The sequence below is a fragment of the Chinchilla lanigera genome, unplaced genomic scaffold (assembly GCF_000276665.1).
Source record: "Chinchilla lanigera isolate Chin_1 unplaced genomic scaffold, ChiLan1.0 scaffold00133, whole genome shotgun sequence".
Taxonomy (NCBI): domain Eukaryota; kingdom Metazoa; phylum Chordata; class Mammalia; order Rodentia; family Chinchillidae; genus Chinchilla; species Chinchilla lanigera.
In genome coordinates, this window is record NW_004955534.1 from 975,478 (window position 1) to 989,248 (window position 13,771).

At 40.3% G+C, this 13,771-nt stretch overlaps 1 protein-coding gene across 3 annotated transcripts in view; it reads right to left on the reverse strand.

Annotated features, from left to right (window-relative positions):
• Positions 1 to 3,921: 3,921 nt before the first annotated feature.
• Lonrf3 (LON peptidase N-terminal domain and ring finger 3) overlaps positions 3,922 to 13,771 on the reverse strand; it is a 37,228-nt gene continuing 27,378 nt past the window's right edge. For all 3 annotated transcript variants that reach the window (XM_005410453.2, XM_005410455.2, XM_005410454.2), the window contains 4 exons: positions 12,419 to 12,577; positions 11,207 to 11,369; positions 10,078 to 10,227; positions 3,922 to 7,284 (listed from right to left, as the gene is read on the reverse strand). In XM_005410453.2, the coding sequence (XP_005410510.1) occupies positions 7,129 to 7,284; positions 10,078 to 10,227; positions 11,207 to 11,369; positions 12,419 to 12,577 (628 nt within the window). In that variant the 3' untranslated portion in view covers positions 3,922 to 7,128. The remainder of the gene's footprint in view (positions 7,285 to 10,077; positions 10,228 to 11,206; positions 11,370 to 12,418; positions 12,578 to 13,771) is intronic.

Sequence of the window (13,771 nt, forward strand, 5' to 3'; positions counted from 1 at the left end):
CTCAGCCCCACCTGTGAGTGAAGAAATCATAAATCATAAGACAAGAAGGGGAACTTTAGACTTTTGGGAGCCTGTGGGCTTAGGGTATTTTTCCTGTCTTCTTGCTCAAATTTCATGTTGTGACTGGAAGTACCTCCACGGGGAGGCATGTTTGGCCCTGGGGAACTTTGGCCAGAGTGGAGCCCAGAGAAGAGAAGAGAACACTAATAAAGTGCTGGCTTTGCTTTTACTCAAAGCCTAGGGAACAACTGTGAGTAGCACCATCTTTTTAGATGGGCCAGTCCAGTTCTCCAGATAGCTAGCTCTGCATGCATTCTGGTTAGATTATCTCAGAAGGAGGTTTGTGCCCTTGATTTAAGCATACTCTATCTCATGAAAACCAGAAAGTGGTAGATTAGGCACAAGCTGGCAACATTCAGCCAAGCCAAGCACGCCTTCTGAGGGTTGGCTGATCAGAAATTCTGATTCTTCTTAATTACACCAAAAACTCTGTTGCACAGATCAAGGTCAGCTCCAAGTGGATCTTTCTTTCTCTTTCTTCTTCCTTCCTTCCTTCCTTTCTTTCTCTTCTTCTTTCCTTCTCTTCCTTCCTTTTCATTCTCTTTTCTTTCTTCTCTTTCCTCTTTTGTTATCTCTTCTTTCACTGTACATTTTTATTAGTACACATACATGTTAGTACATAGTGATTACATTTCTCACGGGGAGTTGGTAACATGTACATAACACATCCTAATTTTGTTTCCATCCCCTCCCCTTCATCCCACCTTGCTCCTTCCAACTGTCAGTCCCCTTCTCATTTGTAAAAACTATTTTAAGGGGCTTTGGCGGGGGGGATCTTTATTTTTCTTTATTGGTACCAGGAATTGAACTCGGCCTCGCACTTGCCAGGCAGGCAGTGCATCATTGAGCTACGGCCCAAAAGCTCTATTTTTATTTTTTTTCTTTCAATTCATTTTCTCTCCAAGGGACTCACTAAGTTGCCCAGGGAAACGCAAACTTGGGATCCTTCTTCCTCAGCCTACAAATAGCTAACTTTACATGAGTGTGACACCGTATCTAGCCTATCATCTCACCTTTTAATTACCCCATTCCCGTGTCTTTTCCCCTGTACTTTTATATGTTAAAAACAGAACATGTATAAAACCATCAATGGCACAGCACAATATTCAGCACTGTGGAGATTATGGGATGTTGCTAAAAGTCTCTTACTTGGTCAGTACCACTCACTGTCCCAAACAATTTTACCAATTTTTCTATCAAAAAGGGGTCATAGTGGGATGGGGGCAGTAGCTTGCTAGTCTAGCATGCAAAAGGCCCCAGCCTTAGTCCCCAGCAGAGCATAAAAAATGTACATGCTTTGAGCCTTAGCTGTCGGTTGGTGTTAATAAACTATCCAATTAAAATAAAAACATGTAGTTTGCTTTTTTGAACATTTTATAGTGCTAAAGAAAACTGTCGGTAGTATACTCTGCTTTAAGAAAACATGATATAGGGATGTTTGGATTTACAAATAAACTAGGGATACATTACTGAACAAAAAACTTCAACAGAATTTTTTAAAAGCAGAGTTTTCTGGTGCTTTTAAAGGAAAAAGCCTTAATCTATGACTAGTGTTTCAGAACACATCGGTCATATTAATCCATTCACACCTGGCTCACTGCCACACATACATGAGTTTGCTGTCAAAGCGCAGGCCTATTTCCTTAAAGGACTTTTTTTGCAGTGTTGTGCACGGAACCCAATTTCTTGCAAGTGCTATGCAAGCGTTCTACCACTAAGCTACATCCCCAGATTCTAAATGGATCTTCTGAGCAAATATAACCAGTAGGAACAAGAACAAAATACATGTTCCCATAGTTCTCTTTTCTATTCAAGTTCCAACAAAGTGATAAGAAAGGTAATTCATTTCCTAAGGTATGAGTACAGTTTTGTTATGTACAAAGTGAGACAGTAGGAAACTTTTATTAATGAACAAACAACTTTCACAAAGACTGTCTATATTACATTGCTACTACAACATAGATGAGCTGAAACTTTTTTATACAGACTTGAAAGAAGGGAACCCCTAAAAAGAAATCAAGCATATAGAGGTAGTTGAATAGCAATATAGGGGAGAAATATCTTAATTTCCCTTCATTACAGTGCAAGAGTAAAATTACTGCTTGACAAATGGAAAACAAGCACACATCCACAGCTGCCACTGTTTAAGTAGCTTGTTCGACATTTTAATCCTGGCATTACTGAGAACTGCATACAATGACAAAACTAGTTTACCTAAGATAAGCTGATGGTGCCATGTTAAGCTATTTGCTCTCTTTTTATTTCGCTGTTGTTTATTGTCATTGCTTTAACAATAGATGAATGTTAATCAACTTTTAAAATGATGCATAAGCTACAGTGTTGCTTTGTAAACTTCAGTTAATCACATTTGCTGCGAAAAGTTTTGAAAACAGCTACAGAGTCATGAATAGCAAAGCTTTAAAGTGACACCAGGAACAGAGATTACAGGCACTTCTCTCTGGAGGTTAATTTAACATGTTTAAAAAATATCCACTCGTAAGTGAAAAATCTCTTCATCTCAAGTCTGGATGCACATAATCCAGATTATTAAATAGTTAAACTGATAAGTGGAGCTATCACTCTAAAATGGATTGAACGTGTACATTTTACATGGCTCATTTACGTTCCTTCTCTCCGCACTTCGGAGGCAGGGCAAAGTGGAGCCCATGCAGCTGGCTGCTTTTCAGAACTGTCTTTAATCATGAACTAAAATCTTACTCACTAGGCCCAAGCGTAGGCTGAGAACAGGCCCTTTCCCAGTATCTGGTCTGCCTTCCACTGCCATATACCTTTGCTATGATTCTGCCTTGGTGAATAGAAATGGATGCAAAGTCAACAGCAAACTCAAGGAAGGAGGCCCTGAACAAAACGCTCCTGTTGGGAATAGAGTTGGCAGGGGCGACGCAATTCCCAATGGATTGCAGTCCATCAACAGTATGCAATCTGTTGATAGTAGGAGACCTCTGGGTACTATGAACCGGCCTCAGGAGCTCTGCTGCTCCCAAGGCTGGTCACCGGGGATTATCTGAGCCCGGGTCAGCTCCACAGGCAGAGCTTGAAGCATCACACACATAATGACGTGAGTTGACCCTGGTGCTGAGGCAGCACTGGGCTAGAAGCAGATGGCCTTCAGAAAAGGCTAGCTGCTGAAATAGTCAGTTGTGCCCCCCTAAGTCAGGGGCATGCCCTCTTGTCTCCAAGTTGTCTACAGAAAACTAATTTCTTCATTTCTCATTTACTACATTTTGCTGGTTATTAGCTAGCAGCAGTAGTGTGGTACAAAGCAGAAAGGCATAATGTCTGCTTGCAACCTGGTATATGTGTGTCGGTGTGTATACCTATACATACAGAAAATAACCTACCAGGAAAAGACTGAGTCAGTCACAACAAACAGGAAAACCACCCCAATGAGTGGCACTATATACCAAGGGGGAAGTCTTGCTTTTCTGGCCTAGATTTAGAATTACGTCTTTTTTCTATATACTCTTCCTTCATTTCCAAGCTGGACAGCAAAACCAATTTACAAATGGTAAAAATGGTCAAATCCAGTTGATGATTCTGTTCAAGTACAAACCAAAGACAGCCAAGGTTTAGCCTGCCTCCCACCATTACATAAACTTACCATAAAACAACCCACCTATGTCTCTAGGCTACTGACCGTAAAGTGCAATTCTGCCTAACCAAGACTTACATGTGCAGGAGTTGAGTGCTCTCTTGTCAAGGAGCATTCTATGATTTAAAACTTTATTGAGAAATCAAACTTCCACTTTGAAGACATCAATAAGTAATACAACAACCATGGTTAATTTCCTACAACTTTGTCTGTAACTCTGTTTTGTTTGTATTGTTCTTATGCTATTTTGTAAATGGATGTCTGTCTGTTAATATGTTTTCCTGCTTTTATTTTTTATAATAAAAAAGAGAAAAAAGAAATCAAGCTTCATTTTTTACTTAATAGAAATGTGCTGGATAAGTGAATTTTACTTTATCTGCATCTTCCCATTGGGAGCTTCTAGGGTGCCATGTCTGTTAAATAAAATTATGTGTAACACAAACTATTTAAAATTTTTTAAATCTGCAAAGAAATGCATTCAAAATCAAGCTCAGCTATTTACCAGAGGACCACATGACCTTGGCAAAGTATTTATCATTTTTGACCTCAGTTTTCTTATCCATTATATGGGGATAACTACTCCTAAAAAAGAGATCATTTAATAAACTCAGGTATGGGAGATTATCTGGCTTCATATCTGGCACATGGTGGGATCTCAATACATTTTTTTGAATCTGTTACTTTGGGCAGCATAAAGAAATACTGTTCACCATTTATGAACTAAACACAAAAGTCAGAGATTGTGAAATCCAATCATCCTGGCACAGGTGAGATTCTCAATACATTTTGGAGAACTGGGAGTGATGATTTTGTTTTTCTAATGGAGCAGAATTTAAGGCTTCCTTTCTACCAGACATGCTAGATTTCCAAGCAACACTGCTTTTTAGCAGTTATTAACATAGGAAACCATTTGTTGGCATAGTACTTCTAGTCCTTGCCTCTGACTCTTATTTGTTCTCCAGTCTTTTCACTTTCCCAAACAGAATTCATCCCAGAAGGAACCACCTATAAGCCAACAAGTTATGGTCAAAAATCAGCGGTGCAGATTCCCTCAACCAAATTAAAGGGGTTGCAAGTGGGAACTGCATGTAAAGGCAGTGTTTTATGCAAATATGGCTTTTGAGGATATTCTGTAACTATGACCAATATAGTAATAGCTCTGATTTGTTAAGTATCTCCTCTAGTCAAGCTGCCATGCTAAGGGGCTTCAGGCATATTTCATTTAATGTTCATAACAAGCCTATATGCAGTATTTAGCACTACCATTTCACTGAGGAAATGGGCTCAGCCAAAGTTAAATCACTTGTCAAAGCAACACATTTAGTAAATAGAGAAACTTACGACCTTTTCTTTGTTGTTCTTACACTACAGAATAAAAAACTGCTGCACCTTACAATTTTTTGACCAACTTTACATGATTATATCTGGTAATCTGAACAACTACTTTGAAGATAACAATATGCAATCATCTTGTTTTGAAATTCTGTATCGTTTTTAATGTTTTTTTCTTATTTTTTAGTCTCTTTAAAATTAAAAAAAAGAAACTGTTGCACCAAGACTATGCACACATAGTTGGGCATGGGGGAAGGGGCTCTAATTTCCTGTACCTTGAGCCTTGTAGGGTTTTCCTGGGCAGACAGGTCTTTCCACTCCATCTACTCTACTTGCATTCTTCTCCAACCCAGCCCACTACGAGCATCAAACCTGTTAACATAATGCTCTGCCAACACAGCATCCACTAAGAAGTGAGAAGATAGTATGGTTTCTGCTTACATGAATCTCCTAAATATCATCTGGATCATCTCCTGTGCCCATTCCTGTTTCTGACTACTGGTGGCAGTATAGAAGTTAGACTACAGTTAGTCCCTGACTTATGAACATTCAAGTTGTGAACTTTGATAGGTGTACTGTATAAAACTCATTTTATCTGCCTACATATGAATCCAACTTATGAACAGTTCTCCCGGAACAGAACTTATTCAGTCAGGGACTTATTATAATTACTTGAAGCCTGACCCTCTCACCTGAACAGAGTGAGGGGGCTTCTAGTGAATAACACACCTGTCCAGAATCACACAAGGGAGGGCAATCTACATGAAGGTACAAACACAACAACTCGCTTTTTCCTGGCCCTAACTTTTTCACTCTGACATAATGACTTTCCTATACTCATTATATTTTTCAGGTTCTTTGGACATGAAAGGAATCAAACTACCACTAGGCAAGCTAAATAATGCTTACTTTTACTTCCTTTTTCTTCCCCTATATTGAAATCTTTGGCCCCTTGCAACTAGAAGGAAAGGCAATGTTTTGATAAAACCATAGGTTGTCTGATTGTTTTAAAATACTGTACTTTTAAAGGGTTCTACTTATCTGACTTCTTTACACTTTAAATAACAAATAGTCCTTCATCAAGCCTTTAAGCCCAGGTCTTCATCTTCAGAATAGCGAGCAGAGGTGGGGAGTGCAGGCTAGCTGGGAATGGCTATGAGCTGCTATACTTTCAAAAGCCATCCCTTCTAGTCAGATTGCTGAAATAAATGCCCATAATATGCTGTAATTAAAGACACAATCTAATTATTGTTCTAGAACAATAATCCTTTCAGCCTTGGTCTGTTACACATAGAAAATGGATTATTTTACTTTACCTGGGAATATGCCATAACCTATGCCAAATCATTAAAGTATTTCATGTCATTTAATTAAAACTAGAAAAGCATAATCTGTGACTATGGATCATCTTAGCATCATTTTGAAGTCCTTTTAAACTTCTACTAGGATAGACATGGAAACAGTTCAAGAACTGGGATCAATGTAGTAAAAAGGTTTTGAAGCAAAAATTGCACATTTCTAGTATTGTAATTCCCCCTAGGTACATGGTAAACCACATCAATAAATAAAGCAGTGGCCTTTTAGCAATGTACAGTTAAATAGTTACAAACATACATGTAGAAAAAAGGATACAGTAGTGCAAAAAATAAATTATTAAAACAGAAGTATGAACATTATTTTACACAATGCTCTATAAAACCTGAACCATTTGGAATGAGAACTCAAGTCAGTGAAATAATGCAGCAACATTATTAGTATCTTTGCTTCACATTTCAACCACACAGTCATTCACCTATGAAAGAAAGAAAAACTAAAGCAAATCATGTTAAACTTCCAGAAAATCTTATGTTAAAAACATTTTTTTTCCTGGGCTCTTAAACACTTCTGCAGTTTATGTAGTTGTGCAGCATCTCAAGAAGAATCTTAAGACAGAAAGTTTCAAACAGGTCACATTCATTTGGTCTTTCTACTTGATTTCTCTGTGTGATCAAAAGTAGGGAAACACACCTCTGTTTGATAACCTCTTCTGTTAAGATGTTATTGCAATTAGATATATTTACAAGCAGATCTCCTTCACAAGGAAGCAGGGAGGGTGCGCGGTTCTCTTCAGCAATCCACTCTCACTAGTTTTGGTTTCGGGATATAAAAGCCAGGATTCGCCGAATACCATTCAGCCTATCCTTTAAGGATCTCATTGCGAGAAACGGGAGCTGAGCTCGACTTTCCAAAGGAAGAACAGCTAATGTCCACCAGCACCAGGCTGGGCCGTTCGGGTTAATCTGCAACAGAAAAACACAATGGGTTCATCCTATTCCCATGCAAGCCATAGCACTCTGCAGATTTCCAAAGCCCAAAGTAAATATCCCTGGTCTAACTGCTCCTGTGTGTGGTAGAGACTGCTAATAGCCTCCATATCTACTTCTCCGTTATTTTAGCATGCATATAGCCATGGGGGTGGGTAAGGGCACTTTATTTCTCAGCCTCCTTGCAGCTAAGTGAGGCCATAAGACAAAGTTTTGTCTGAGATATAAAGGGAAGATGTGATCTGGGTAATTTCTGTGTATGCTCTAGGAAAGCGGCATGTGCCCTTTGCCTTCTTTTTTCTCTCCTTTCCCCTAGCTAGATCATAGACATGGTGATGATCAGCCTTCCTCAATTAAGAGGACAGAGGAAACATTCTATAGACAATAGAGATTTGTGATGAAAGAGCCTGGTTCTTTGAATATTCTCATGGAATAGAATGGCCCTAGCCCTGCAGACTTAGGCTTCCTGTCTTGTTTGATACTTATTGAAGCAAACACATTTTTAATACTTATTGAAGCAAACACACCAATATCCTAACAAATAAAAGATGCCTCCTATCCAGTGTGATTTTCTGAGCTAAAATATCTACTACTTAGTTTCTCCCACTTCTGAGATTCTGTTTAGATCCTTTGAACTGATGTACACTTCCGCAGGCCTTTAGTGATTCCTTGGGCTTTGTGAGTCTCCCATCTCCCTTCATTATCTTACTCTGGCTGAAAGCAGTAGTCCAGATATACCAGGATCTACGCAGGGCCTCTGCTATCTTCTCTGCAACCACAAGCTGTGATTTACAGTCTGAAAGAACAGCAGCGTCACGCTGCACAATTTCCAATTAGAAAACGCGTTCGAGCTCCCAGGTTTCCCTTAAAGAGGCTTCTCACCCCATATAAATCCTTTGCCAAGATTCCATTTGTAATGAACTTTCTGAGCATACATTTTAAACGCTGATGACTTATTTCTTACTAAAACTAAAATGAGTTTGCTTCTCACAACTTTCAGAAAGTTGACTTTAGGAGAGAACCATTTTCTTCCTGAACCCCCTCTACCTAGGATTATATGGCTCCAAACTGGTTCATCTGATTCCCCTCAAATCTCTTTGCCCTCTGTGTTTTTTGTGCCTCTTATCTTCATCTGGATTCCTCTTTGTCCTTCACTGCAATCTCTAACATGTTCTGCCCCCTTGATCATTTCTGGATATTAGACTGACACTCTGAACTTTGCCAGAGTCATCAATAAAGATCTTTAACATATGTGGTGGTTTCTAAGAAACTTCCTCCTGAGGCTTAGAATATTCCTGTTCATGGGACTCTAGGGGATGTAGCTTTGGCCACAGCAAACCGTATTAGTTTCAGTTTAAGTTTTTGTCTTTTTTCTGATATCGTCACCACGAAAGATACATAATAACTAGCAAGAAAGGAAATGAAACCCAAGATTTCAGCTTTCCATATCATTAATCCCTTATGAATCACAGTGCGGCATCTGTATTTTCTCCTATGGAAGATGTGGTCAGCATTGCTGATCTCTCTCTTGCCTGACAGGGGGGAATACATCCCAGCAAGTGAAGAGGAACATTAAGCTTGATCATGAGCTTGCTCAGAGCTATGCTGTAGTCCTGAGTCACCATGGCTCAGAGCCAGGAGCTGGGTCACTGAGAAACCCTCACTGGTCCTTCTCCCATCAAATGTCACAATGCTTTTACATATGAAGAGAGGGGCCATCTCCATGGCCTAGAGAATAGCAGGACATTTCAGCCCATTAGGGATAAGATAGGTGGTTTGGAGCCCCAAAATTCAAGAAAAAGAGGGGTCTTTAGAGACTTCTCTATCCACCTCTCTTATTTTAAAGAAAAGGTAAGAAAAAGGAAAGGATTTACCCAAGGTCATGCTGTTCGAAAGGTAAGCAAAACCAGTCTATTAGCAGAGGAGCCAGAATATAATAGATTCATATTTTTCTATTGTGACAGAGTCAAGAATTAGCCTAAGAATCAAAGAAGGCATAGGAATGATAATGTAGGAGAGCCAGCTCAGAGTTTGGGAAGTGGTGGCTGTAAGGAAACATTGCTTCAGGATAGCTCCAGCCTTGTCTTAGGAAGGAAGTCTTTACAAAGCTGGAGTTCTCTGAAAGTACAGCAAGCAAGTAAAGACTGGTGTAACTCTCTCCACTTTCCTGGAGAGCTTGTGACTATGGCTTGATCTCACATATGGGCCTATTCCCTAAGGAAGAAGATCTATCCAGTGGAATCTAGTGAAATATCCTCTTAGATAGTTCAGCCAAGGGCAAATTTAAAGATGGCATCAATCTCAGAACCTGTTCACCCTTGATGTGGACAATAGCAAGGGTTTAGACTGGGAGGGCTGAGCTGGATGGGCATGAATGTGACAAGTTTCTGTGGCCAGCCTTGAATATGTAGCATACTTGGCCCTTTCTCCTAGCTCCTGTACACATCTTGAAACCCTAATGTTACCATGGCATGAATGTGGACTTCCACTGAAGATTTTTCCGCTGCTGGTGCCTATGTTCCATTCCCTCACCTTGTTATCTCTCAACATCTACGTTGGATCCAAGTTCTCACACCTTACTTCAGTTACACCAGTCCTAACTTAGGATCCTTTCGCTCTTACCCATGATGCTCACTGACCAGTTGAACAATACCACTTTGGATCCATCTTCCTCTCTGCATTTATTTGCTGGGTAGAACTCATCTACTCACAAATTTTAGGAACTCCCATCTGGTGGACCAACCCAGTATAAAGAGACATTTTATATACCTGGGGATCTGCATCTTTCTCTGGCATTGGACCAAAGTGATTGAGTATTCGATTCTTCAGAGATGATTTGAGTGAGTGAAACCATGATGATGCTTGCTCGTAGACACAGTTATGCAATCCCATGAGCTCAGCACAGTCTTCTCCCTGAACCTGAAAGAATCACCATGAAGTGCAACATTCTGTATACTCCCCACGCTCCCGAAGTTGCTTCTGACACCTGACTCTCTTTCAGCATCCTAGCTGCCTCCTAGGTGAAATGTGAAACACTCCACAGCCAGGTGCTGGACTGTGTATAAACATGGTTGAGGGGGAGGAAGGGAAAAGTTTGACTGGCTAGAGTAGCTGAAACAGGAAGATACACAAAAAGCCAGAGGCTCAAACAGGCCTGGGAGAAGGCATGTTTTAAAGCATGTAATGATGACTTATACCTCTGTCTTATCCATTTTTACACCTATCTTCCCATTGTTCACTGTGAGGAGATACATGAATGTATATGTGTCTCAGTGTGTATCATCAAAGTCAAACAGATTTGGGGATTGATCAAATATTTATTAATATATGACTCAGTGAATACAAATACAAATTAACATGGGATTATTGACCTCTTCTATCCATTACCTAAGAAAACCAAGCATTAACTGCATGTCATCTTTCTGTTTTAGGAAGTGCTGGATGATTCTGCTTTAGGGAAAGGGCTCCTAGTCAGGTTGTGCATTTAAAACTACAAATGCATGTATGAAATCTACAATGATAGCAAAAGAAACAAGTTTTAAAATGTAGTAAAACTGAACTGCTAGATAAAATACACATGTGTAAACCCCACTCCAGATCTACCCCTTAGTGCTCTGAGCAGAGGTGCAACCCTTAGGCTGTCCAGGCCCCAGGGTTGGTCTAGGGTAGCATTTCTCATGCATGACTGCCACTCAGCAGCTCAGCAGGGCGAGCCAGGACAATGGGTGCTTTCACCGCCATTCTGCAACAGGACAGCAATCCAGCAGCATTCAGCTGCAGAAATTTGGTGAGAAATCCCAATGCCCCAAGATAATTTTGAGAAATCCTGCAATGATCTTCATATGTCAAGTTACAGGGGGAGACCGGCTTTGGGATTCTTGGCACTAGCCACTCTCACCTTTTGATCTTCAATGTATTCAATGTCGGCTGTGTTGTAGCCATCCCGCTGGCCCTGATGGAGCACCTTGAAACGCCTCTTGCCTATGCTGTCAACCACTGAGCGACCATCAGCAAAGAACTGAACATTTCTGATCTCTAGGATGCAGCCATATTCTGCAAACCTGTTTATTGGGAATAAAGTCAAGAAAGTAGATCTTTGGTAAGTTTTATTTCCTAAGCCCAGAACCCCAGCCATTTATACAACACTGCAGTATATACCTCAAGGGACTTCTGCCTATTTACATGCTCCAGGGATTACAGCTACAACTATTGAATAGGAAGTGCCTATACAGTGTATGAAGAAAATCTCAACGTACTGGTATACGTGCTATCATTGAGTACATCCTATGTGCCAAGGCTAAGGATTGAATGCTTGTCCCCCTCAAAATCCATGTTGAAATGTAATTGACACTGTAACAATGGTAAGAAGTAGGACCATTAAGCAATGATTAGGCTATGAGGGTTCTGTCCTCAAAATGGATTGATGCTGTTTTGCAGGTGTGCATTTATTATAAAAGGACAGGTTGGTCCTCCTTTCTCTCACACTGTTGTTTCCCTTTTGCCATGTTATAAAACCACCAGAAGTCTCCTAACAGGTGCTGGCACCTTGATTTTGGACTTGCCAGCTTCCAGAATCAGGACAAATAAATTTTTATTGCTTATAAATCACTCAGATCTATGGTATTCTGTTACAGTATCCCAAAATAGACTTGCAAAGCCAGGAATTGCATTGAGCATTTTATGTACATTCTTAACTCATCAACCACCACACACAAGCAAACTGAATGAGATCAGCATATTACATACTTTCTTAACAGACAAAAAAACTAAATGCAGAAAGGTTAGGTAACTTGCCCAAAGTCAAATTTGCTCCAAGGTTAGAACTCGAATATGAGCCTAGGCAGTTTGACTCCCGAGCCCACACTCCTAGAAAACAAGTTTTATGATATATACCACCTGCTTAACAAAAGATTAATTTTGTGTTTCTTTTACATCGATATTTTCTTACATAGTACACTAGGCACCAGAGGAACTGTGATCCTTACAAGTGCTCTTGTTCTTGAGCTAGCTAAACCTCATGAGCTCCCCACCTCTGTGAGCACCTCAAAGTAAAACAGAAATCCCTCTCTACCCAAGGCTTCTTTACTCCCTCCCAGGGCTCTTCACTTACCCTTTGACAGGATCTCCAAGGCACATGCCAAACTGTCTCGTGCCTGTCTCAATGCATCTCCGGATCATCAGGCGGTAACAAGGCTCAAAGATGTGCAGGGGACAAGGAACGGTTGGATAGGCCATGGTACACACGAAAATAGGCACATTCTTATTTAAGCTGTGAAGAAGAGCAAATGAGATGGGTCTCAAAGCAATGGCGCAAAGCACAGAAAGGCTGGTTAAACATTACCATGTAGTCCCCCCAAGTAAAGGGAATGAGCCTTTAAAAAGAAAAACACTGACATGCAACTGATGCTGCCAGCTGAGTCCCATTATTGTTGCAAAGGCTGGTCTGAGCTCTGAGAGACTGACACTGGCATTGCACACCCTATCCTTTGGCTAAAGAAGTCTTCCAATAGCTTAACATTGTGGGTGATAGCTATGCTGCATATTTTTTTCTTTCTTTCGCCTCTCCACTCAAAATGACTTCTTTGTTGAAGAAGAAAGGATATTGATGGTATAAGTGCACACAGCTATACAGAGCTGTGGTGAAAAATTCTCTGCAAGGTCTTCATGAACTTCGCAAATTTGCAAAGTCCCTCAGAGAATGTGCACAGCAAGCCCAGGTAGCAGGAGAAGCAAGCAAGAAACAGGCAAGAATCCAGCCCAGTGATACTCAAATGCTCCTGTACATCACAGTCATCAGAGACCCTTAAATCCTGATGACTGGACCACCACAGCCCCAAATATAATGACATATCAGCCCTGCAGTTAGTACTCAGGAGTTTGCCTTTCAAAAAATACCCCTAAAAATTCAGACAAACATCCCACCAGGAAATCCCCAACTGTGCCAGGTCCTTGTGGGTCCCAGTCTTCTTATTTGTCTAGTGAATCTAATGCAGAAACATATGCATCTAAACCTACTAAGAAATACAAGATCATTTGCCTAAATCTCAAAAAAGTCAGGTTTAGGATTCCTTTAAATAGAAATCCTCCTAGTATATTCCAGTATTTATTAATAAATTTTAAGTGATATTTGAGTTAGCTCAATGTTAACTGGAGAATAAGAATGGAATATAAAGATGCCCCGAGTAGTTCCAATATAAATCAATCAATGAGAGAATAATGACTTCTAGTTTTGGGGGAAAATATTATTCAAAGTGAAAGGCACATTCAAACAAATCAGTGACACTTTAGAAATGTTCTCTACAAGGTAGGCATAAAACAAGAACAGTTTTATGTCATCAAGACCGCACCTCTAGAACGCTGTAAGAATTTCACTGCCCCCTTAGGGCAGCAGCAAGAGGACCAGAAACTCATGATCACCTCCTGCTCGCTCTGCCAGGTGAGCAGGCAGAGAGCTTGAAGTCTC